Source organism: Mesoplodon densirostris, chromosome 7 (assembly GCF_025265405.1).
Source record: "Mesoplodon densirostris isolate mMesDen1 chromosome 7, mMesDen1 primary haplotype, whole genome shotgun sequence".
Classification (NCBI taxonomy): Eukaryota; Metazoa; Chordata; class Mammalia; order Artiodactyla; family Ziphiidae; genus Mesoplodon; species Mesoplodon densirostris.
Window position 1 is genome coordinate 7,077,267 of NC_082667.1, and position 25,078 is coordinate 7,102,344.

General features: G+C 48.6%; 1 protein-coding gene across 4 annotated transcripts in view; it reads right to left on the reverse strand.

Annotated features, from left to right (window-relative positions):
- Nucleotides 1-25,078, reverse strand: part of PACS1 (phosphofurin acidic cluster sorting protein 1) — a 142,534-nt gene that overhangs the window by 16,112 nt on the left and 101,344 nt on the right. For 2 of the 4 annotated variants that reach the window (XM_060103361.1, XM_060103360.1), the window contains exons 2-11: nucleotides 23,021-23,108; nucleotides 12,195-12,284; nucleotides 11,207-11,260; nucleotides 10,712-10,837; nucleotides 7,965-8,109; nucleotides 7,634-7,725; nucleotides 7,459-7,539; nucleotides 4,643-4,702; nucleotides 3,679-3,839; nucleotides 3,220-3,313 (exon numbers count right to left, since the gene is read on the reverse strand). In XM_060103361.1, the coding sequence (XP_059959344.1) occupies nucleotides 3,220-3,313; nucleotides 3,679-3,839; nucleotides 4,643-4,702; nucleotides 7,459-7,539; nucleotides 7,634-7,725; nucleotides 7,965-8,109; nucleotides 10,712-10,837; nucleotides 11,207-11,260; nucleotides 12,195-12,284; nucleotides 23,021-23,108 (991 nt within the window). The remainder of the gene's footprint in view (nucleotides 1-3,219; nucleotides 3,314-3,678; nucleotides 3,840-4,642; nucleotides 4,703-7,458; nucleotides 7,540-7,633; nucleotides 7,726-7,964; nucleotides 8,110-10,711; nucleotides 10,838-11,206; nucleotides 11,261-12,194; nucleotides 12,285-23,020; nucleotides 23,109-25,078) is intronic. The other 2 variants (XM_060103363.1, XM_060103362.1) reach the window with 1 other exon arrangement.

The following is a 25,078-nucleotide window of genomic DNA, read 5'->3' on the forward strand; positions in this document are numbered from 1 at the left end:
GTTAACAGAGTCCACACTCCCAGAGAACTCTTCATCAGACTTAAGACTGAAGACGGTTTCACTCAATTTGGGATCTCAGCATGACAAATGAATTAAACACGTTTTAAAGAGGAGGAATCGGGGCGATAACACCATCCTACTGGAAGGCTCTCAGGCAGCAGCCCTGTGGTCCAGCCCTCCGACAGCAGAGCGGTGTTTCACGGCACAGCGCTGTGCTGAGATGTGCTGAGCGCTCTAAGGTGGACTCGGGGTGGGGCACCTGCGGGCTGTGCACTGACTCTTCTGGATGTTTTAGTCAGTCCCACCGGGAGCAAACTCCCGACTCTCCCAGTTCTTCTTCCTGCTTCTATAAATACTTTAGGCTTTTCTCACCCCAGCAGCGCAGTAGCTGTGTTGCCTAACTGTGTGGCTCCGAGGCAGATGTGGCGGTGCAAGGCGCTGTGCCTGGGGGCGACGCTGGCTGCTGCTGCAGGGGGTGCACGTGCTTGTGTGTGTGTGCGCGCACGTGGAGGGGGCAGAGTGCGGTGGCACTTTAGGCTCGCAAGTTTACGAAGTACTGGTCCCTAGCACCATTAGTTACAGTGCTGTGGAATTAGCAACTTTTAGCAGCAGGCAGTCCTGGCGGAAAGTCTCCATCTCTTGGCCGCCCCTACTGAAGCGCTGTCGGGACCTGCTGTTATCAGCCCCAAGAACCAAATTATGTTGCTACTGTGTGCACAAGTCTTGGGAAAACTCAACAGCTGTAATAATTTGTATCAGCAGAAATTCCTTCTGGTTCTAGTGATAAAACTGAACCCTCTGAAATTTGGGGAACAAAAAGGAAGGTTAAGAAAAATAAATGCATAGCAATGCTAGGAAATCAGGGAAGAGAGGACAAAAGCTGGGCAGCATGTGCATGCCTGCCCGTGGATGCACCATCCCCGTATGTTTTCCCTAATACGTTTAGAAGTTCTCTGTGTAAGAGCTCAGCCTCGCTCTGTAGTTTCCAAAGTGTCTTTCATACTAAAGGATTCCAAAGTTCCACACCCACATCAAGACATATGGGGCTCTTCAAAATAGAAATATCGCAGAGAACCAGCAAAGTCTGAAATCTGGCCCAGGGAACCAGAATTTGAAGAACTCACTAAAAAGACATCTAGATTCTATCAATTTCAGGAGTCCAGAGCTGGAATGGCTCTCAGGGTCTATAATAACAACGGCAAAGCAGCTTACATTTACTGATGCTTCCCATGCCGTAAATCAATCCAACCATCAATCAAGCGCCATGCTGGAGGCTTTAGCTGCCTTTTCCCACTGGATCTTCACACTGCCTTGTAAGGCATGTCCTTTTTACATGCAATTTGTAGATGAGAACACGAAGTCTGGGTAACTGCCCAGATCACACAGTCAGTGCAGTGCAGTGCAGTGGAGTCAAGATTCAAACCCAGAAGTCTGACTCCAGAGCATGTGCTCTCAAACCAGCCCTACCCTGCCCCAAAGAAATGTTTGGCTTGAACAGGGATCCTTAGGCCATCACACTGTAAAGACTGATACTCCATTGACTTTTGAGCTAACTGGGCTCCTGGGCCAACACCTTTACTTCACAAGTAAGGCACCTGAGGCCCAGAGCATCAAGGTGATTTTTCTCTTTAAATTTTATAAGCCATGCAGCTGAGACTAAATGTAGAACCTACAAATTCTATCAACCCAGAAACAGCTTCATTAGTAGAAAGTAGTTTCTCTTACTGATTTAGTAACGACGATCCCTAAAATTTATTGAGCGGTCACCTTATGTTAGGTGTCACGCTTAGCATTTCTGGGGCATTAATCTCATTTAAAATTTGATTGCATTGTGTTACAGTAGGGCCCTTGTTTTGCATTCCTAGGACACCGTAAGACAGTCCTCCCCTGGCCAGGTCCCAGGTTTCTCTCTAGAAGAGTCATCCCTTATATTTATACTCGCTATGGAATCGGGCTCCAGTGGCCAATGATCTGTCCACGTGGACAGTGATGATTCAGCAGGGCCATCCAGCAGCCCCCTTGTGAGAAAGAGCAGCCCCAAGCCACATCCTGAGCAGAACTAGTCAAGTAAGGCCTCCTCAGCCCCAGATCATAGGAACCTGGGCTGGAAAGGCTGAGAGTGCCCGGTGTGCAAGTGGCGGGCCTGAGGTTTCTCTGGGGAGGGATTCTCGGTGGGGGCTGCCATTTCCCATCCCACATTTACTCGCTAAGGCCACGTGGTGCCGCTGTTCTAGGGCCGGATCACCCTGCTGCGCCTTCAGCAGGGAGAGGGATTACGTGGACGACAGCGCCACCTGGTGGCAGCAGGCAGTCCATGCGCTTCCGCAGACACCTGGGACCGGCGGCAGGCAGCCCTTCCATAGACAGTGCTTTCTTTTCAGGGGATGGAGAGCCTCACAGGCCTCAGGTCGTTTCCTCACAATTAATACCTACGCGCAGGGTGAGTTCTGTATTCCCTCTGTTAAAGCGGCAAGAGCAGGAGGACTTAAAGGATTCAGTTTTTTTGATCTACAGAGAAGACACTGGGCTTTCAAAGCAAACCGAAAACTGCACTAAAATCAGGCACGTCATCCTGCCTTTGGTCATAAACAAGGGGGAGGGCAGCTTCCTAGGGCCCGAGGCAGGTACAGCATCAACCCGGGCCTCTGCCCCTGCTCCACTGCTGGGGAGAGCCTTCCCAAAGAGCGACAGAGCGTGGTCCTGGGGTGATGCGGGGCTCTGGGGTGTGCAGTAGACAGCTCCTTTTCCCTCTGGCTTGCCAGGCTAAATGGAAACCAGCCCACCGAGTTCTAAATTCTTTGACGGCACTGCCCACTTTCTGAACAAAACCCATGTAATTTCTCCTGGACAGACCTTGGGGCCTTCCTGCCCCTTTGCATCCACCCTCTCCCCAGCCTGGATGCAGAATCGCCACCACTGGCCGGGTGCCACACTCCCAGCTACCACATGACGGGCGTTGAGGAAGAGGTCTTGAGGCACTGCGTGTTCCGGGAGGGAAGGCGCCAGGTCATGGCGGGAACAGACCATAAAGAACACCCGCCTGGCCACAGCAATATCCTCAGAGCACTAGAGCCCAGCAGGACTGAGATGACAACTGAGGCTGAAACAAGATGAGATGGCCCGCAGGTCCCAAATGAGCCAGGAGCAGAGGGCCCAGTGTTAAGCCCTGACTCTCCCCTCGTCCCACTCCCGCACCCCACAGCCATTGGTCTTGCTCACAGGGCTGGTGGTGTCTTTGCCGAGGCTGCCCTTGCTGTTGAGGCTGCCAATCTCCGTCTGTGAGCTGGACTGCGACATCCCCTCAAAGAAGGGCCTGTGGCAAAGAAGCACAGCCAGGGTCAGTGGCCGCCAGGGCCCAGAACAGCAGCTCACAGCCAGCCAGGCAGAGCTGGTGTTCAAGAAAGATCGACAACCCGGGCTTCGAGGATGCAGGCGAGGAAGGACACAGCCGAGGCTGGACCAGTAGGGACCTGGACCGAAGGACTTCAGGAGAGTCCTATCGGGGCTTTTGTCGGTTAGAGGCTAAAGCAGCGAGCTTTATCCAGACGGCAGGCGGTTCAGAAGGGGTGAGGAACCGAGATTCCCGGGTAATGGTGTGGGGTGGGGGGTGAGGGAGGGGAGTCTAGGAGATTGCCATGGCCTAGAGAGACAGTGTGACAGAGGGGGTGCGGGCCTCACTTGAGCTTGGGCTTTGGCGTGCTGAGGATGCTCTCTGTCTCCTCCATCTCGGGACCACTGTCGCTGGGATTGTACATCTCCAGACTGTCATACAGCTCGTCCAAGTCTTCTTCCACTTCTCGTATCTGTTCTCGGGATACGTGTTCCAGCCCAAAGCCCACCTGTGGGAGAAAACAAAACCTTGGAGTCTGGGGCTACCCCTATTAACGACATGGCAGACAGGAAACTCCTTCCTCCTGGGCAGGCCCCACTGGCGTCCCTACGCAGTCCCCTGAAGGGACGTGCCATAGTTTCACGCTCATCAGGGTGGTCTTGGTGTCCTTTCTGTGATTTGATCCTGAGAGCAGGGACGTGGTGAGGCCACCGTCCCCTCTCAGAGCCTCCCTAGTGCTCCCCACGCCGGGTACCGGCGTCAGGAAGAAGAGTGGGGCTGAGACGGTACTTCTCCCGAGGAACAGGCGCAGGGAAACCCAGACGCCTGGGGCCCTGGCGGGCTCGTGCTGGCCTCCTCTAGAGCCCGCAGGGGACAAATCTCCATCCCTGTCTCAGTCCACTGAGAAGAGAGCCCATGAAAACTGGCTCCAGGCCTGCCAGAGCCCAGGGAAGGCACTGCTTCTCTCAGCGGCCAGTTCCTGACGCTGTGGAGGAGGCTCCCACCTCACAGGCTGCTTCTCACGATGTTCCCCTCGGGGCAGGAGGGAAAACTGAACAATAGCAACTGGATATGTGCTGGACACCCCACACCCGAAAGCTGGGCAGAAGCATGTGCCCCTGCTTCGAGTACCATGGAACCTTGGGTGCTACATGTAAATCTTTCCTTCTCTTTTCAAGTAGCGGAAAGCCCTCCTTTAGCTACCCCCTCACATGGGGTTCCTGGAATCTGGACTCCAGATTGTGCGCCAGGAACAAGGGTGAAACTCCGGGAATTCTACTCACCATCCAGCTCGGGAGTAAGGGGTCGTACCTCGTCTGAAACTTTAAACCGCTTCAGGAGGGCCACAAACTTCTGTTTGATGTTAGGTTGCTGTAGGGACAAAGCCACAGTAGTCCTCAGCCAGCAGCCCCCTGTGGACGGCGATCACTTCCAGTCGGCAGAGTGATCGAGGGCCCGCCTTGGTGAAGAACCGGGGCCACACCCCCAGCCCAGTAACTGCCCATGGTCACCTCCCGCTCATCCCTTTCTCTAGAACTTCAGAACCACGGTGAGAGCCACCTGTATACACACCGGTTCCTCAAACTCGACGTTTCCAAAACGGAGCTCACCCTCTGCTCTGTGCATTCCCCCTCCTGGTCACCCAGGCACCGAGGAGTCACCGAATCTGAACCCGGAGTCTCCCCTGACCCCCAGCCCAGGGCTGCTGACTCCTACCCTCTTGTCCACCCAAACCCCACCGCTTCCGTCCGGCCTCCTTCCTCACTCCTCTCTGGGGCCACCAACCGCCCTCAACTAGCTCCTCCCACCCCACTTCCAGTCTCATTCCCTCCAGAGTCCACTGTGACTGTTCCACATGCAGATCTCACCTTGTCACTCCCCAGATGAAAGGCCTTCACTGGCCCCAGAGCCTCAAGAACTTGGGTGTCACCCTGTGTCTGCTGAGGGCTGGCTCTGCCTGACCCTGGCCTCACCCACCACCCAACTCCTCACACCCCACTTAGGTGGGAACTAATGGCTGACGACTTGGCACCCCTCTGGGCCATTTACATGGTAACTTCTGCCTTGACTAAACATCGTCCCCAGATCCGCTTGGCACAGTTCTGTTTACTCTTAGAAAACCCATCTCCTGGCATCTTGCCCACGAAGCTGTCCTGCTCAGAGCCGGTCACTTTCCCCCTAGGGCCATCGCTGCCCCTGATGCAGAGCTCGTCTGGCGCCTGCCCTACGGGTTTACGGTCACTTGTGTAGACGGGTCTGTGTCACTGGACACTGTGAGCTCCCTGACGGCATGGGCCGGGCCTTCCTTATCTCTATGTGTCCAACCCCAGGCACAGCGACTAGCTTGTGGCCCTCGGCACCTCCTGACTGGATGACAGACTCACTGCCTGGGGATGGGGGAGACTAACTTGTAGGTGAGACTGAGCTGGGACTTCAAGAAAGGGCGGGGCTCCCCAAGGTGGAAGGGCACCCACAGCAGAGGAGGAGCGGGAGCCACAGTGACCAAGACGCAGAAGACGGTTCAGAGAACGCCGAGTCAATTAACATGTCTAGAACAAAGTGCTCTTGGTAGAGAGAGAAGGATTCATGTGCACGGGAGACAGGAATGAAAGGACAATTACTCTGGAAATCTGATTGGAAAGTGCCTGCAGTTAACACAAAAAATAATAACACCTTTCGGGGAGTGGGCGTCAAAGGAGCACTGAGCTCTGGTCGTATAACCGGTGAAGCTACGGAGGCGACCACAGGAAGAGGCGATTTATACAGCTCCAGGGGGCACCTTTGGGAAGAAAACGGGGCCTCTTTGTGGTTACAGCACAGGAAAAAGAAAAACTTAGCAGGAGGAGCCACAACAGAGAGCGACCTCCAGCCTCTGCCTGATATCAGAGCACAGTGGGGGCTGGAGGCCAGGATGGGCCTTACCCGGCCTAGGAGCAACTATCGAGGATTAGAAGCCTGAGGACCATGAAACAGTTCAAACGCGCTCTAGTCATCATCCAGTGGGGGAATCAAGGCCTCAGCCTTGAGGATTTATCATACATTGAAGCCCAGGGATACCCAAGGATGCCTGGTGAGAGGACAGTGTGTTTCGCAGTGGACCAGGCTCAGATACGACATGTTCGGAAGGTCTGGCCTCCACTTATTTCACTCCTGAAGGTGACGGGAATCTCTGCTCTCGGGGTCCCTGGGCTGCTCTGTGCTAGAGAGAATGAGGATGCCTCTGGGGACAAATGAAACTGTGAACTTCTCTTCCAAAAAGCTCCTGGCACTTTTGACTCCCCCGCACTCTGGCACGGGAACCCCAGAAGAGGTCAAAGTTAACCTAGAAATTCAGGTATTAAGCATCTCAGTCCAGGACTCTAATTTCACCAAAAGTAGTGACCCCTGAGGAGTTCGCGTGCAGGAGACGCAATCCAAAGGCCTCTGGTCTCTTAAGGTTCTGGATCCATTAAGGCAGGCACTGTATCAAGCCCACAGTTCCAAGCACTAGCCTACTATTTCTGGGTAAGTTCAACAAATGATTCCAAATGGAGATGCTCCTAGAGAGGACTGGACTTGTCTATGCAGTGGACAGTACGAAACCTGAAGTAATCACCTGGAGAAGGGAGGGAGGGTATCTGAGGGGTTCTGCTCCCCAAGGAAGCATCTGTTCCAAAGTCTACAACGTTTCTCAACCTTTCTTCTATCCTAAGATAACCTGAAGAATATAACACGCTCCTATCAGTAACGCCGGTTCTCTGCAACAGTGATGCTTAATTAGCTGGTGGTGGAGGTGGAGGTACCGAGGGGTGTATCACAGCCTTGAGGGCATGGCCCTGTGCAGATGTTAAAAAGCCCCCAGGGGGCTTCCCTGGTGGCACAGTGGTTGAGAGTCCGCCTGCCGATGCAGGGGACACGGGTTCGTGCCCCGGTCTGGGAAGATCCCACATGCTGTGGAGCGGCTGGGCCCGTGAGCCATGGCCGCGGAGGCTGTGCTCCGCAACGGGAGAGGCCACAACAGTGAGAGGCCTGCGTACAGCAAAAAAAAAAAAAAAAAAAAGCCCCCAGGAAGTCTGAATCCACCACTCCCATCCTACCCCCAGATTGAAAATCTCTGCTAAAACATTCCCCGGACCTTGGAGGCTCACCCTTGTGATGGCAGACGTTGAGGTTAGTTTCCTCCGGGTCTTCTTTACTTTCCGAAGATCCTCATCTTCATAGAACAGGTCCTAAGTGGGTAGGGGGATGGAATGAGGTTGGGAAACCCTAGGAGGGTCTGTAACTGCTTCTCGGCCGCTTTATTGAGGGGCTGTGGAAAGTTACCTGCCCGTGTAGTGGATCATCACTGCCTTCCTGTTCTGATGAGAAACTCTCCTCCTCTTCCTCAGAATAATTGTCAATATCAGGAGAACGGTCTGGAAACAGACACCTTAATAAGATGACCTCGCAGGGGGAAGATCTGGTCTAAGAGGCTCTGGCTGGCTGGAACCATGCTCTCCTCAAGTGGAAACGCAGCTGGGGTGGAGGAGAGCGCCCCGACCCCCCCTTTCATTTCCAGGGAGCTCTCAGCCCCTCTTTCCTAGCAACGTGTTAGGCTGTCCTGGGATAGAGATCAGCTGATGGGGAGGGCTTCCCACCACCGCACACGTCCTACCAGACAGCTTGGATTTGATTCCTTCGTGGTCAATGGGCTGGCTGGACAGGGAGTAGATCTTTATTTCTGCCACAGGCACGGAGACATCCTTCACGTTGCTGTGCAGGCCAAGTACCAGGGCGCCTTCGTTCGGGTGCTGCATCACCTATGAGCACGGGGCGGCCACGGACACACCTCGCTATGGACAGTGCCGCAGGGCAGCCCGTTTTCACAAATCCCAACGGACAGGCGAGCCACTGGGAACGGCGTTCTGCTAACACATTTTCTTTTTCACTATCTTCCAGATTCACGCCTACTGTTCTCCTATTGCCTGTCTCACTTTACCTTTTTTTTTTTTTTTTTCCTTTTTGGCTGTGCCACGCGGCTTGTGAGATCTTAGTTCCTCCGCCAGGGATTGAACCAGGGCCCACGCAGTGAAAGTGCGGAGTCCCAACCACTGGACCGCCAGGGAAGTCCCCAGTCTCACTTTAAAACTACTTCCAGAAGTGTCAGCCACGGGTCGGGCCACGTGCTTAGAGATAAAAATCAAGGCCTGAGATTGAAAATGACTGCTTATCTCTAGGACTGCATTTTAGTTTAGGTCTTTCACAGAGAGACTAGCTCTCAAGGCTGCATGAGGCCGGCCTGCAGACCGTGGCCACCTGTACCAGGCCACCTGTGCCTGGCAATAAGGGCTTGACACAGCTGGCAAAACGTGCCATCCACAAACTTCACTCCCCGCAGGCCCTCTTTCTGATACAAAACATGAAGAGGAGAGAAACATGGGCTGGGACTATCTCATCTTTTACTATGGCCACAAAATTTTTCTTACTTAATGTTCTAAAATACAGAAATAGGTTTTAAAATTGATTTGTGGCCCCTTTCCTCTTCCCCTTGGTCAGGGCTGAGAAGATTCACCAGGCACAAATGAGCAAACATACTGAGAAGGGAATTAAAAACATGAAAAGGAGAAAGGCTAGAGGAACCCCAAAGGTGCTGATTGGAACTGACTGGAATGTGAGCTCATGATCAGATAGATACAGATGTGGAAATAGACATGATATGTATGTATATACATGTGCATATGCATATGTATACATGTATTTCCTAGCCCCGTCTGCTGAGAGGGAGGAGAAGCAATGATACCCCAATTGGGAAAATGAGCACCTCTAGCATCTAGATCTTGGTTTCTAAATACCATTCTTTGCTAAAAGGAACCAGGGCTCTTTGGAGGATCAGTTCATCCTGAGGCTGGGTCAGGGAAAATACATGATGAGCCTGTAATATTTTGTACCAGAAAGTAAAGAAGCATGTAAAGAACGATGAGGCATATAAAAAAGGATATAGGAATCAGCTTGAAGAGGCTCTTACTGGCCAAATTCGAGATAATTTGAGCAACAAAATAAATAATGATAGTAGCAGACTAAACCCTGCTGAATTAAACAGGAATCCACAGATCCATAACTGACACAAAGAAATGAATCAATCAGTAAATGGGGAAGAAGGGAAAGCTGTATCTTACAGCAGACGGCCAACTAATAAATAGAGAAGGAACGGTGGGATTGGAAATTCACTGTCTGGCAAACATCAAAGTAATGACTGATTCCGGCAAGAATCATTAATAGAGGCTAAAACTACTTGGTGAAGATATGAGGGGAAAAGAGACTGTTATATAGTCTCAAAATATCTCCTCCCCATAAAATGTTTTTTTTTCATTGGTAAGAACAAAATATGTATTAATTAACTTTATACTGGAAATCCTGGCACACACCATCTTAAATTAACCAAGCGATAAGAGTTAGCCTCACCAGTAACGGAACAAATCAACACTGAGTGCTGCGTGCATTACTGCTGCAGTAATTCTGCCAAAAGCGCAGAAGCTGAATGTAAATCTTCAGAAAACATCAGACAAATCTGAACTGAGGCACATTCAATAAAGAGCCTGGGGCTTCCCTGGTGGCGCAGTGGTTGAGAGTCCGCCTGCCGATGCACGGGTTCGTGCCCCGGTCTGGGAAGATCCCACATGCCACGGAGCAGCTGGGCCTGTAAGCCATGGCCGCTGAGCCTGCGCGTCCGGAGCCTGTGCTCCCCAACGGGAGAGGCCACAACAGTGGGAGGCCCACGTACCGCAAAAAAAAAAAAAAAAAAAAAGAGCCTGTACTCTTAAAAAATGTCAAGGGCATGAAAGACAAAGAAAATCCAAGGGACTGCAGGTCGAGGGAGACAAATGAGACAAGAGCTAAGTGCAGCCCATAATCCCAGATGAAACCCTGGGCCTGCAAAGGACATCCCTGAGTCGCTTGGCATGACCTGGGTGGGGACTGCGGGTTAGAGGGCAACCCTGTGTCGGTGCTCATGTCCTGATCTTCATGGTAGACCCAGTACGTATTAACTATGTGTGATGGGGCACCAGCTTACTTTTGGTGGTTCAGAAAAGAAAACAACTGCGTAACGTGTATGTAGGAGACAATAATAAGGCAGATGTGTTAACACTGATGAATCTGAGTGAAGGGTAGATGGGAATTCTTTATACTATTCTTACAACTTTTCTCTAAGTTTGACATTTTTTTAAAAGTTAAAGAAAAAACTTTTCATGAGGGAGAAAGTTCTCGATAAAAAGAAGTGCGTCCTGAATTTCCAATAAAAGAATTAATTTGTAACACAGAACACCCAAAACACCCAAACAGCAGGCTGGGAAAATCACTGGCTGGGCTGGTGTCTCTCGTAGGCTCCGAAAGGCTGACTGTCCAGAGGCCGCCCTCTCTCACCTCTGCCATGTTGATGAGCCCCACGGCCAGGGTCTTATAGCCCAGGATGGTCCGGTTCTTGTAACGCTTTCTCCTCTGCAACATGATCTGCAGCTTGTTGGCATCTCGCTTCAGGAAATGAGGGTACTGCCGAGCACAAAACAGAGCCGAGCACAGTTAATCAGCAACTGGGTCCTCGGTGGGTCTTGGTGCTGCGAGAGGACGTGCCACCTTCCTGTGCTTCACTGGCTCCCAGCTGCACGAGGGGGTGATGGAGCGAGGGGAGCGCCTGGCTTCCACTCCGCAGCGGGGTGGTCCACACACGCTCAGAAAACAGCCTCCTCCCTTGCCAGATAATCGGGTGTCCGTGCACTGCAACCTGGGGTACTGGCATTATGTGGAGAGACAGACATACTGGGACGGATAAGGAGGAGAAGGGAAGGGATGGAGGTTGCAGTATGGGGGCAAAACAAGACTGAAGCATCCGCCTCTGCTGGGGGGCATGGCGTGGATTACCAAGGAGAGGAGACGGGGCCGAGTGCGGTGGGATGGTGGGGTTAACAGCTCTGTCTGAGGAAAAGGGGAAGAAGAATGAGAGGCAAAGCATTACACACAGGATGGATAAACAACAAGGTCCCCCCGTAGAGCACAGGGAACTATATTCAATAGCCTGTGATAAACCATGATGGAAAAGAATATGAAAAAGAATGCATACACACACACACACACATATATATATATGTATAACTGAATCACTTTGCTGTACAGGAGAAATTAACACATTTTATTTTATTTTTTAGTGCTTTTCATTTATTTATTTATTTACTTCACATCTTTATTGGAGTATAAATGCTTTACAATGTTGTGTTAGTTTCTGCTGTACAACAAAGTGAATCAGCTATACATATACATATATCCCCATATCCCCTCCCTCTTGAGCCTCCCTCCCACCCTCCCTATCCCATCCCTCTAGGTCGTCACAAAGCACCGAGCTGATCTCCTTGTGCTATGCAGCAGCTTAACACAACATTTTAAATCAACTATACTGCAATTTAAAAAAACAGGGTTTCCCTGGTGGCGCAGTGGTTGAGAGTCTGCCTGCCGATGCAGGGGACACGGGTTCGTGCCCCGGTCTGGGAAGATCCCACGTGCCGCGGAGCGGCTGGGCCCATGAGCCACGGCCGCTGAGCCTGCGCATCCGGAGCCTGTGCTCCGCAACGGGAGAGGCCACAACAGTGAGAGGCCCGCGTACCGCAAAAACAAAAACAAAAAACCAAAGAACGATTTGTGGTGTACTTTTCAGCAGCCCATCTGGGTCTTGGCGCCCTTGCTGTGGCTGTCTGGGTGATCTCTCTGGTCCTCCAGGCCGGCCACAGAAGCTCTAGGTGACTTTAAATCACTGGGCTATGGCTGTTCTCAGATAAAACAGTCTCCAGATTAGAGGACTGTTCGGGATTGGGCTAGACATGGCATATTAATGACCTACGACTGAGCAGGTTCCCACCTGCAGGGAGAAGGTTAACTGGAGCTCCGTTTCCACCAACCCACTGGCTGGAAGGATGATCTCGTTGGAGCGAAGAATCCTTTTTGAACCCTGAAACCAAGAAAAAATAGGTCAAAGCTGTATCACCAAAAATCAGACCAAAAGAAATACTGTTTGCACACAACATCTAAACTCTACAAAGATTCTTACCAGTTCAAGTATTCCACCAGTCTTTTTGTTGTACTTGATCAAAATCAAGCCACTACCACAGATATGATTTTACATGTATTATGCTGTCCGTTTGCAAAGGGTTTTCACATGAAATGATTTGTTATTGCATCTCCCACCGCGCCTGAGGGAGAGGCAGCGGCGTCGCACCCCGAGGCGTGGCAGTTCTCCCCACGCACCTCAGCCGCCCTCCTCCCATCTGACACTTCGGCCTCCCATCTGACACTGGGCATTTCCACATGCTGTTTTCTCTTCTTGGATATTCTTTCATGCTTCTGTACACAGCTAACCAACTCACCTTCCCAGTCTCAGTTGGATATAATTTTTTTTCCAGGGACTCTTCCTTTTAGCGCGGCTCCCCCCACCCCCGCTTCCCGTGCCGTGCTCCCCGGCACTCCCGCTCCGCCAAACCTAACGCTGGGTTAAACACCATAGTGTTTTTAGCTCTTAAAAATAAAGTTGGGCTTCCCTGGTGGCACAGTGGTTGAGAGTCCGCCTTCCGATGCAGGGGACACGGGTTCGTGCCCCAGTCCGGGAAGATCCCACATGCCACAGAGCGGCTGGGCCTGTGAGCCATGGCCGCTGAGCCTGCGCGTCCTGAGCCTGTGCTCTGCAACGGGAGAGGCCTCAACAGTGAGGGGCCCGCGTTCAGCAAAAAAAAAAAATAATAAAGTTGGGTTAAACTGTTCCTCAATGTAAAAAGAGATCAGCAGGAGAGCCTGAGGAATGCCCGTATATTTATAAAAATTACTTTAGGGCTTCCCTGGTGGCGCAGTGGTTGAGAGTCCGCCTGCCGATGCAGGGGACACGGGTTTGTGCCCCGGTCCGGGAGGATCCCACAGGCCGCGGAGCGGCTGGGCCCGTGAGCCATGGCCGCTGAGCCTGCGCGTCTGGAGCCTGTGCTCCGCAACGGGAGAGGCCACAGCAGTGAGAGGCCCGCGTACCGCAAAAAAAAAAAAAAAGACTACTTAAAAAAAATTGAGTTTAACACAGTGAAGTGCCCCGATCTCCAGTATACAGATCGATGAGTTAGTAAATGTATATACCCGTGTAACCCACATCTCTATCAAGATGTAGAGCATTGGTATTACTATGGAAAAATCCCTTGTGATGCCTCCCAGTCAATCCTGCACTCCTGTCTCAGAGGAAAGCACTGTTCTGAGTTCTTTCACCATAGGTCAGTTTTTCCTGTTCTAAAATTCCATATAAATGGAATCATACAGTGTGTACTATTCTGGTCGGGCTTCTTTTGTCCAACATTTATAATGTGTCTGAGGTTCGTACAGGTTGTTGAGTGTATCGAAAGCTTGTTCCTTTTTACTGCTGAGCAGAATTCTGTCCCATGAATGTACACGTGTGATTTCCGTTCACCTGTCACTTAACACTTCACATTTGGGGTGTTTCTAGTTTGGGACTATTATGGCTAAAGCTGCCATTCTTGTACAAGTCATCCACACAAGTGGATGTGTCTTCTTTTTCTTGGGCGGACACCTAGGAGAGGAATGGCTGGGTCTTAGGGTAGACACATATGTAGCTTCATGAGAAACCGCCAGACTGATTTCCAAAGTGTTAGTACCACTTTCCACCTGCAGCTGCATCTGGCGTGGTCTGTCCTGGACGCATGGATTCTACTGGCCACGTGCAGAGAGGTCCATCACTGTGGCTGCAATTTGCATCTCCCTGAGGACTCAGCCCATGCAGTGCCTTCTCAGCTGTTTATTGGTTAGCTGTAAATCTCCATTTATGACATGACTGATCAAACTTCTTTGTTTTGTTTATCTTGTTATTCGCACATAAATTTTTTATTTATACAAGAAATTGTCAGATATATGCACCGTAAATATTTTCTTGCCTATTCATTTTCTTAATAGTATCTTTTGATGAAGTATTTAATTCTGATCTGGTCAACTTTATTATTTTTTTTTCTTTTATGGTTAATGCATTCTGGGTCTTAGCTAAGAAATCTTTCCCTATTCCAAGTAATGAAGTTATTCTGCCGTATTAGAGTAGATATTCCACTCTGTTTTCCTTTAGGAATGAAAAAAATTTAGTTTTAACTTTTAGGTTTCTTATCCATTTCTAATTTTTGCTTTTATGAAATACAGATTTTGTATAATGAAGGAAGGAAAATCTCCTAAGTGTAGTATTACCCAATGCTTTTAACATTAGAATAGCATTATATTATGCCAGTGAAAAATAAGAAAGGAAGCTCTGCCTCATGCATTAGATAATGCTTTTTGTAACCTCTATTACGAACAAGAGTCTTGGCAAAGTTTTCACCTGAATTTATATAGGCTCTTAGGATTTAAGAAGTCTCTGGACAATGAGTCTCAGAAATGCTGAGAATCGAAAATGTGGTTTATATATAGTAGTGGTTTTCAACCAAGGGTAGGAGACATTTGGCAAAATTTAGAGACATTTTTGATTGTTACAGCTGGGGTATGTGCGTGCGTGCGTGCGTGATATTTCTAGAGCGTAGAGGCCGGGGCTGCTGCCGACCGGCCTACGAGGCACAGCACAGCCCCACAGCACTGCTGAGAAACCCTGCACAGCTGAAACATGCTCCGCCCTGAGGACACTGCTTCCTGGGCTGACTGCTGGGCTTGGGGGTGGGGCAGGGTCCTCCTTGTTCCTTGTCAGCAGCTCCAGAACATTCTCCCTTCCACCTCCCCCAAACTCCCGCTTTGAGTGGATGCCCCTAGTCTAGCCTCTCTTCCTGGCTGTGGCTCTTGTCTGTACCTGCCAGCATCCCTGCTCATTTCTTGACTTTAGCTCCTCACGCCCTGTTCTTTCCCCAGCACTACTCCCGCTGTAACTCTTCATGATTTCTTTTTTTTTTTTTAACGATAATATAACTTACTGATGAAAGCATCCTTGTCTAAATTTCTTTATTTCTTTATTTTTTGGCTGCATTGGGTCTTCGTTGCTGCGCATGGGCTTTCTCTAGTTATGGTGAGCGGGGGCTACTCTTCATTGCGGTGCGTGGGCTTCTCATTGCGGTGGTTTCTCTTGTTGCGGAGCATGGGCTCTAGGCACGCGGACTTCAGTAGTTGTGGTACGTGGGCTCAGTAGTTGTGGCTCACGGGCTCTAGAGCACAGGCTCAGTAGTTGTGGCGCACGGGCTTAGTTGCTCCGTGCCATGTGGGATCTTCCTGGACCAGGGCTCGAACCCGTGTCCCCTGCATTGGCAGGTGGATTCTTAACCACTGCGCCACCAGGGAAGTCCCTCTTCGTGATTTCGACACGTGTGCTTTCCAATGTCCTGGCCCCTAAACCCCGTGGTTTCCCTCTCCCAGTGGTCTTGTCCTCACCCTTGTCTGAGCCCCTCACCCACGTGGTCACACTCTGGGCCTTATGGCTACTGATAATGACGACCAAAGCCTCATCTCAGTGTCATGCACCCCACTCTCTGATCTCCACTTCCCAACTTTCCAGCTCATTCTCGCTTGTTTGTCAACAGCAATAATCCCTTGAACCCACCAGGCGTGTGATCCACTGATCCCCCCACCATGTTTCACTCCTCATGCCCTCGGTCCCCTCTTTCCTCCTCACTCGGCTTAAATGCTCCCGTCAGTCTGGACGAGCGGTCCCTGCACACGCCCTAGCGCCTCTGCCCACTGCTGTTCTCTGCACTCACTTGGTCCATTACAACCCTGTACAAATCCAGCTGCCCCAGCCGAACATGCCTGGAGAGAATCATACAATCTGCTAACTGTTCTGACTTTGACTTCATGACCCCAAACGTGATGTGGGCCTGCAGGGCTGCCCGGCGATCACTGCATTTTCCCAAGTCCGGGCACCAGCCCCTTCACTCCACGAGATGACCTCCCGTTCTTCTTCACACCCCAATGCCTCCTCACCCCTTCCCTCACTCTAAGCGAATAACCTTGATTCCTACCTTGCCGAGAAAATGGAAGCGATAAGAAAAGAACGCCCACCACACTTAGCTCCTTGCCCAGTCTGTATGCCCACAGCTTCCTCCCCTCCGGTTACACGGACGGGCTCCCGGCCCCCACCCGATGTCAGCCGCTCCATCCCTCCATCCCTGCTCACGGACTCAGGGAGGCTCTTCTAACCATTCTCTCCTCTCCTATACAATCAACTTCCGTCTCTCTTCTGGATCATTTCCATTAGCAAACAGGCTAATGTTTTTTCTCTCATTAAAAAAAATATCCCCTCTTGTCTCCCTACGTGCCCTGCCGGCTGCACCCCACATCTCACCTCCCCTTTATAGCAAACTCCTCAAGAGCTGTCTACTTTTTTTTTTTTTTTGCGGTACGGGGGCCTCTCACTGTTGTGGCCTCTCCCGTTGCGGAGCACAGGCTCCGGACGCGCAGGCTCAGCGGCCATGGCTCACGGGCCCAGCCGCTCTGCGGCATGTGGGATCTTCCCGGACCGGGGCACGAACCCGTGTCCCCTGCATCAGCAGGTGGACTCTCAACCACTGCGCCACCAGGGAAGCCCAAGAGCTGTCTACTTTTGCTCTTGAAGACTTCTCTCATTGTCTCGTAACTCCGCCACGACTTCCACTGACAGGGTCTCCGATAACCTCCATGAGGAGGACTCCTCTTTGTTTGCCTCCAGCAGCTCTCCCTTCATGTGGCCTCCTGGACACCTCACTCTCCTGGATTTCCTCTCACCCTCAGTTGCTCTTTCCTGGTCTCCGTGTCAGGTCCTTCCTCTCCTCCGTGACATCCTAGTCTTGGGGAGCCTGTGGCCTCAGTCCTTAGACCTGTTCTCTTCTCTGTAACGGCTCCCTCCGCTCCTGGGCAGCTCATCCACCTTATGGTCTCAGATACGCTGATGATTTCCCAAACTGTTTCTCTCCCCCAGACCTCTCTCCTGAACTCTAAACTCACATATTCAACTGTCTATTCACTGTCTCCCCTCGCATGTGTAACAGCCGCCTCAAATACCATGTGATAGGCTGAATTTTGGATATTTCCCCCCAAACCTGCCTTCCCCAGTCTTCCCCATCTCACTTAATGGCGTTTCCACCCTTCTAGTCCCTGAGGCCAAAGCTCTGGTGCTGCCCTCATCTCCTGCCAGAATCACTGTCAGAGCCTCTTAGCTGGGCTTCTTGATTCCTCTTTCCCACCTACAGTCTGTCTTCTATAGCCAGAACGACCCCATCACCTCCCTGTTCAAAACCCTCCAATTCACACAGAATGAAAGCCAGAGACCTTGCCATTACTGCGCACACGCTTCCCCCTACCTGTCTGACCTCATCTCCTCCTCCTCACACTCCCCTCCAGCCTGACTGCCGCCCCACCGCCTCTCTGCCCTGCCAGACTTAAACCTGCCAGCACGTTCCTGCCTCAGGGCCTTGCCTTGGTTTCTCCCTCTGCCTGCAGTGTTCTTCCTCCCGATATTTGCACAGCTTCCTCCCTCACCTCCTTCAAAGTCTTTGAATGAAAGTCATCTTCTCAGTGAGGCCACTCCTGACCACCACATACGATGTGTAACTTCCTCCACCCCAGGGCATGGCATGCTCCATCCTCTTCACCGTATTTAATTGATTTGACATCCCCCCCGCCACCCCACCCCCTGCTGGGACATATCACCTTCCAACAGCAGCGGCCCTCACTGTTTGAACTCTCACTATCCAGATATATGCTATAAATACCTGTAAACATTTCTGTCCCAAACGCATTATCTGAATTGCAAACTTGTGAACGTGAACTTGCGCATGCGGGTAACAGGATGTAGCTGCAGTGCAGCCACAGGATCATGGCCAGCTCATGCGCTTTTGAAGCATGGCACAGTACTGTTCTCATCTTTGCCAACCTTCTCCAAAGATTTAGCCCTTCATGGGTCCCAGTATTTGCTTCTTCCAGGTGCCAGGCACTACCAACTTGAGTCCAATTTCAAAATTACCTTTTTAAAAATTAATTAATTAATTAATTAATGTTTATCGTCTCTTTCCTTCCACTACAATGATTAATCTTAAACTTTTCAGTCTCAAGATCTTTTTAGACTCTTAAAAATTATTGAGGACCCCAAATAGCTCTTGTTTATGTACATGTATCTTTCAATACTTACCACACTAAGAATTTAAACTGAGATATTAAAAATATGTATTAATTCATTTAAAAATAACTGTGATGAACCTATTGTGTGTTTACATAAAAATATTTTTTATGAAAAATATCTTCTCTAAAGCAAAAACAGTTTATTAAGAAGAGGGCATCGTTTTTTAATGTATATAACAGCTTTATTAGAATATAATTCAAATACTACACAATCTGCCCATTTAAAGTGTGCAATTCCATGGCTTTTAGTACATTCAGAGTTGTGCAACCAGGAACACAATCAATTTTACAACATTTTCACCACCCAAAAAAGGAACCCCGTACTCATTAGCTGTCTGTCGCTCTGCCAACCTTCCCATCCCTCTAGCCCTAGGCAGCCTCTAATTTAACTTTCTGACTCTATGGATTTGTCTATACTGGACATTTCATAAAATGGAATCATATAATATGTGGTCTTTTGTGACTGGCTTCTTTCATTTAGTATGTTTTCAAGGTTCATCAATATTGTAGCATGAATGTACTTTATTCTTTCTTTAAAAAAAATTAATTAATTAGGTTGCGTTGGGTCTTAGTTGCAGCATGTGAGCTCCTTAGTTGTGGCAGGCAGGCTCCTTAGTTGCGGATCACAGCCTCCTTAGTTGTGGCATGAGAACTCTTAGTTGCTGCATGCGTGTGGGATCTAGTTCCCGGACCAGGGATTGAACCCAGGCCCCCTGCACTGGGAGCAAGGAGTCTTAACCACTGCGCCACCAGGGAAGTCCCTGTACTTTATTCTTTTTTATTGCCAAGTAATACTCCATTGTATGGATATATCACATTTTATTTATTCTTTCATCAATTAATGGGCTTGGGTTGTTTCCACTTTTCAGCCATTATGCTGCCATGAACATTTGTGTGCAAAGTTTTGTGTGGACATGTTTTCATCTCACTTGGGTAACATTTAGGAGTGGAACTGCTAGGTCATATGGTAACTCTGTGTTTAACCTTTTGAGGAACTGCCAGACTGTTTTCCACAGTGTCTGCACCACTGTACACACCTAACAGCTGTGTATGAGGCAGATGGTATACTTTTACACTTTTGTGAATCTCTTTGACATCTGGCTTAATAAAAGACAACCAGGTTCTCATATCCATTTCTGTAACCAATCTGTTAACAAAATATTGTTTTGGTTGAGTATATTAAAAAAATCCAGACTGAGAGAGATACGAAGTTAGAAAAAGGAAGAACATTTTAACAGCCTTTTCAAATAATGGTGGACTATTTTTCTTTGATAGTATACCAAAACTCTACAAGTGGTAGTCTCTTAAAGGTTAGTCGCAAAGTAGAGCCTGAAACCATATCAATAAGGTTTTATAGTCTGTTATATATTAAAATCCAGTCAATTAACAGAAAAAGGATATCACTGGAAAAACTGGGAAATTTGAATAAAGTCTGTAATTTAGTTAATAGCGTTGTACCAATGATAATTTCTTAGTTTTGATGAATGCCATGGTTAAGAAAGATGTTAACACTGGGAGAAGCTGCGTGAGGGGTATATGGGAACTCTATGTACTACTCTTGCACCTCTTCTGTAACTTTAAATTTATTTCTAAACAAAAATTAAAAAATAAAATCCAATCCATTGACCTGTTTTGTTCTTTGAATGGATCTTTACCCAGCACAATTTTGTGACCTCATGCATTGGTCATTTGGAAAATACTGGTTCACTGAGTTACGCGAATCTTTCAAATGTTACTCATTACACAATATAAAAAATCACGACAGTTACTATCACCACAGACCTTTTTAGGAAAGTCTTTAAGAACTGGGAAGCTGGGACTTCCTGCTGGCGCAGTGGTTAAGAATCCGCCTGCCAGTGCAGGGGACACGGGTTCGAGCCCTGGTCCGGGGAGATCCCACATGCCTCAGAGTAACTAAGCCCATGAGCCACAACTACTGAGCCTGCGCTCTAGAGCCTGTGAGCCACAGCTCCTGAGCCCACGTGCCACAACTACTGAAGCCCATGTGCCTAAAGCCCGTGCTGTGCAACAAGAGAAGCTACCACAATGAGAAGCCCGTGCACTGCAACGAAGAGTAGCCCCTGCTCACTGCAACTAGAGAAAGCCCGCGCAGCCATGAAGACCCAATGCCGCCATAAATAAACAAACAAACAAATAAATAAATAAAAAGAACTGGGAAGCTGTTAAGCTTACAGTGACAAAGACAAGTTTTCCAAAATTCTGGTTTTCACTTGAAAGCTCAAATGTCATTTATTATTGGCCTAAAATATTCTCAGTTGTTTCCCTCAAAGTGGGAAACCGTTCATTTTCTGAACGGGCTTACTCTATTCATTTTCAAGAAAGTATCTTCCAAATACCTGAGTCTGAATAACCAGTTTGTCTGTAAGCCCCTCTTTCAAGTACAAATGGTGTTCCATGAAAAAGCAGCTACGTCAATGCACAGCTCAGTTGTATGAGGACTTGTCCTCGAGACAACGGTAGCCTCCTCTGTGAAGCAGGAGCGCTGTACGTGCATTTCCGTCTCATCACACAGACTATTAAAAAGATGTATATTCCAAGGTTGAGACAAAATAAATTAACAGTTTTTACTGCTTCTCCAAGGACATTCTTAAGCAAAACTGGCTTTTCATCTCTTCCTTCTGGTTTGCGATGGTAGGCAATACAATGACTACTGACCTTCTGGTGCAGCTGCCCTGACTTGCACTAAGGGCCAGCCAGCCATTTTTACCAGCCATTGCTCTTGTAACTTCAATGCAAATGTCAACGTGGTGAAAAGGGCAAGTAAAGCCACAGTATTATCATGAAAACAGTTTGGATCTTACGTATCCCCTGAGAGGGTCTTAGGGAGCCCAGGCTCTGCAGACCTCATTTTGAGAACTGCTGCTCTATCAGCACGTAAAGGGCCTTAAAGGCAAGGGTTTGGGTGCGTTTTGTTCGCTGCTGAATCCCCTGTGCCTAGAACACTTGGCCTATAACAGGTGCTCAATAAATATTTATTAGATAAATGTGTAAATGAATAAATAAGTGACTGGATAAAGGGATGTGATAACATCTGTAATTATTTTCAGCTGCTTGGAAGTCAAGCAATAAAAAATTTAGGATATTTGTAGCTTTTGGATATAATTTAAAATTTTACAGAATGCTAAATATTTAATCAGGAAGTAAAAGGCATTATTTCTTTTGGCAAAGGCATTTAACTGCAGGGATGCAAAAGCAGCAAGGAACTTTCAAAACTGTACCAACAGTGTTTGCACTGGAAAGCAACTGCTTTTAGCTATGCAAATAACTCCCGAAAACTGGAACACTGCCCGTGACCTAGAAACAGGTGCGAAATCGGGAAAGGAGGAAAAGACACCGCAAGTTTCCACTCGCCCATCATGGTCCCACACTTGTTTTTTCAACCCACAGTGTCTGGAAACGTTTCACAGAATCGAGAGGAATTATGCACAAAGATGAACAGGGAGCCTGAATATAAGGGACACACAGGAAATCATAAGGAGTAATTAAAGAGTTTCAAGTTTTGAGGACTAAATTAACATAATGTATTTATCTCAGAAAGAGAACTGAGGACCTCAGTGTATGGTTCACATACTGCTGAAATGCTACAGACGTGGGTTTTAGTGAAGCCAAGAAACTGCTGCACAACAAACAGGTGAGCCAGTAATCAAAAGTTCTGGTTAGTAGTGAGTTTCCTTACAGCTCACTATTTTTCCATGAAATAGAACTCAGTAAATACACCATTCTTAAGCTGAAGGCTTCCATCGTTTAATGGTTCCAGAGGCATTTCAGACTCTCAGTAAGCTTTAGGGATCGTCATTAAAAGGGACTGATCAGTTAAGGAAGCCCTGGTGTCGGAGTTTAATGTCTACATACGTTACTGGCTCTCTGGTTTCTAGTCCCACTTCTGCCACCTGGTATCACCTGGCAACAGGTAAATTCCTTGACCTTTCTGGAGTTCAGTTTCTCCTGAAACTGAAATTCCGAATGCTTAGAATATGAATGTTTGTGAAATGGGTCCCTTGGAGATACTGAGGTAATTTCAAGGAATTAAATGTGGGGATGACTCAGAAGACAAAACACCCCAGTAAATTTTAAACTGTCAAGTCTGAAGTAATAACCTACAAGTTTCTTCCACCCTATAGAAAACTGCCAAAGCTGCTTCCCCAGCCCGTATACCTCCTTATACCCAGAAATCCCAGGAATAAGACCAAAACCTACACAAGCCACCTTAGTAACTTCTGAATTTCTAGCCACCCTAGTAACTTCTGAATTTCTAGATCCAGAAGCATGAACTTCTGGATCTTCATGCTAATCCTGTTAGACAGGCAGGGCAGGGAGAGCCACTTTTATCCTTCAGACAAAGAAACTAAGGTTTAAAGCGACTGAGTGCTTTAACTAAGATGCAGAACTGGACCCAGTAGGTCGCATGAGCTCAATCGTCTTCCCACTATTGCACCTGCTTTGCTGAGTGAAGGACGAGAGAGCTGCATCTCTGAAGCTCCCTACCAGCATCTCTGAAGCCCCGACAGTGGGCACAAGGTTATCTAGCTTCCTTGGGTTCTGAACAAACAATCCTGTTCAACTCACCTGTAGCTTCACAGCGATGACCACTGAGTTAAGGTCTTTGTCCATTTCTTTTAGCATGACAAGTTTCTTCAGGGTCAAGCTGAACAGCCTAGAAAAATTTCGAGAAAGAAGATCGAGTCAAATGTAAGGAACTTATGAGAAAAGTGACAGACAATCTGTTGAGGAAATGCTGCTTTACCTAAAGGAAGAATGTTAGAATGCTGTTTACTGTGTCTACCATCAGTAAGACAGCAGTGTAGCATCCCTCTTATTTAACTTTTGTACTTGGTTAAGTGTCAAAAAGGTACATTATTCCATGAATGTCTGTGGATGTCCCTTTATCTCCAGCCAAAACCAAGATGCCTTTTCACTCATAATATGTGGGAGCAGTTTCTGGGAGTGGGGAGTAGACCAGGGAGGGGGCATCAGCGTTTATTTTGCTTGCCCAGCTTCAGTTCCACCTTATGTCTAAGCATACCTGAAACATTTACAGATGTAAATCTGTAGCAACAAAGAGAAAATCCACACAAACAAAACAGAAACCATTTGGCAGGAAATGCTTTAAATGACCACAATTTCGATTTCAGCCAAACTTTGCTTCAAACATGCAGAAAATCTTCAGTGCCACAATGAGGAAATTCCCCTTAATTAAAAGCAATGGGACTGTGCCTCACTCTGGAGTCTTGGCATCTCTAATGTGACTCGACCTTGGCCTCCCAAGGCAGGGCTACCCTGGACTTCTAGGAGGAGCCGGGAGGGAAACTGCAGATGATGCCTTTCTGCTTCTGGTTTGAGTGGTTCAAGTCCTTAAAACATCCTTTTCCGTGGTGAGGTTCTGGAGGATGGCAAGTTGTAGGTGGGATGCTGCCGACCCGAGTCAGGTCCTGAGACCCCGACTCGGTCTGGGGCTCATTTTCCCCGTTTCGCATCGGTCTCACCTCTGGGCCTCCTCCTTACTCTCTAAGCTCCAGTCGCCTCGAATTCATTTCTGCTCCTCGTGTGCCCACTCTCTCACCTCTGGGCCTTCTTCCAAAGGGCAGGGCCCAGTACAGCTGCTCGGCAAATATTTGTTAATGAAGTTTAACACTTTCTTAAAACAGCCTCTAGCTAAAACCAGGTGAACAAGAATACATGTTGAAGAAATTCAAGTAATTCATGAAAAAAGGGGGACAAATCCAGATCAACAGAACTGAATTCTAATTTTGAATTCACCTCACCCCAAACACTTGCTAAGATCTGCTAACACGAAGCAAATAAAACTCTTTCTTTCCTTTTTTTTTTTTTTTTTTTTTTGCGGTACGCGGGCCTCTCACTGTTGTGGCCTCTCCCATTGCGGAGCACAGGCTCCGGACACGCAGGCTCAGCGGCCATGGCTCATGGGCCCAGCCGCTCCACGGCATGTGGGATCTTCCCGGACCAGGGCACGAACCCGTGTCCCCTGCATCGGCAGGCGGACTCTCAACCACTGCGCCACCAGGGAAGCCCTGTTTTACATTTTAATAGGATTCTTTTAGCTGTTCTATTAGGACAGAATGGAGGGACGCAAAGGGAAAAGGGGAAAAGGGGAAAAGGTTGAGAGTTAGAAAGCAACTGCAGTAGTGCAAGCAACAGACGGCAGAGGTTTGGAGGGTAGGGGCAGTGGAGGTGGTTTGAATTCTGGATATATTGTTGAAGATACAAGCTTTTGGGCCTGAACATCTGGAAAGATGGGGTTATCATTAACTGAGATGGGGAAAACTCTGGGCAAAGCAGGTTTTGGGAGTTTAAGATTGAGAGTTCAATTTTGGACATTTTAAATTTGAGATGTCTAGTAGAGATGTTGAGCAGAGAGTTAAGATACACAAGTCTGCCTGTGGGCTGGGAACATCAAGACGGAAGTGCGGCATAAAGATGGAATTTAAAATCATGAGGATGAGTGAGTACACAGAGAAGAGGACCAGGATTGAGCCCAAGAGTATTTCAACATTAAGACAGAGAGATGAAGAGGATGAACTAGCAAAGGATATGAAGAAGAATTAACCAGTGAGGCAGGGGGAATATCAAATGAATGCGATATTCTAGAAGCCAAGAGGGAATGGT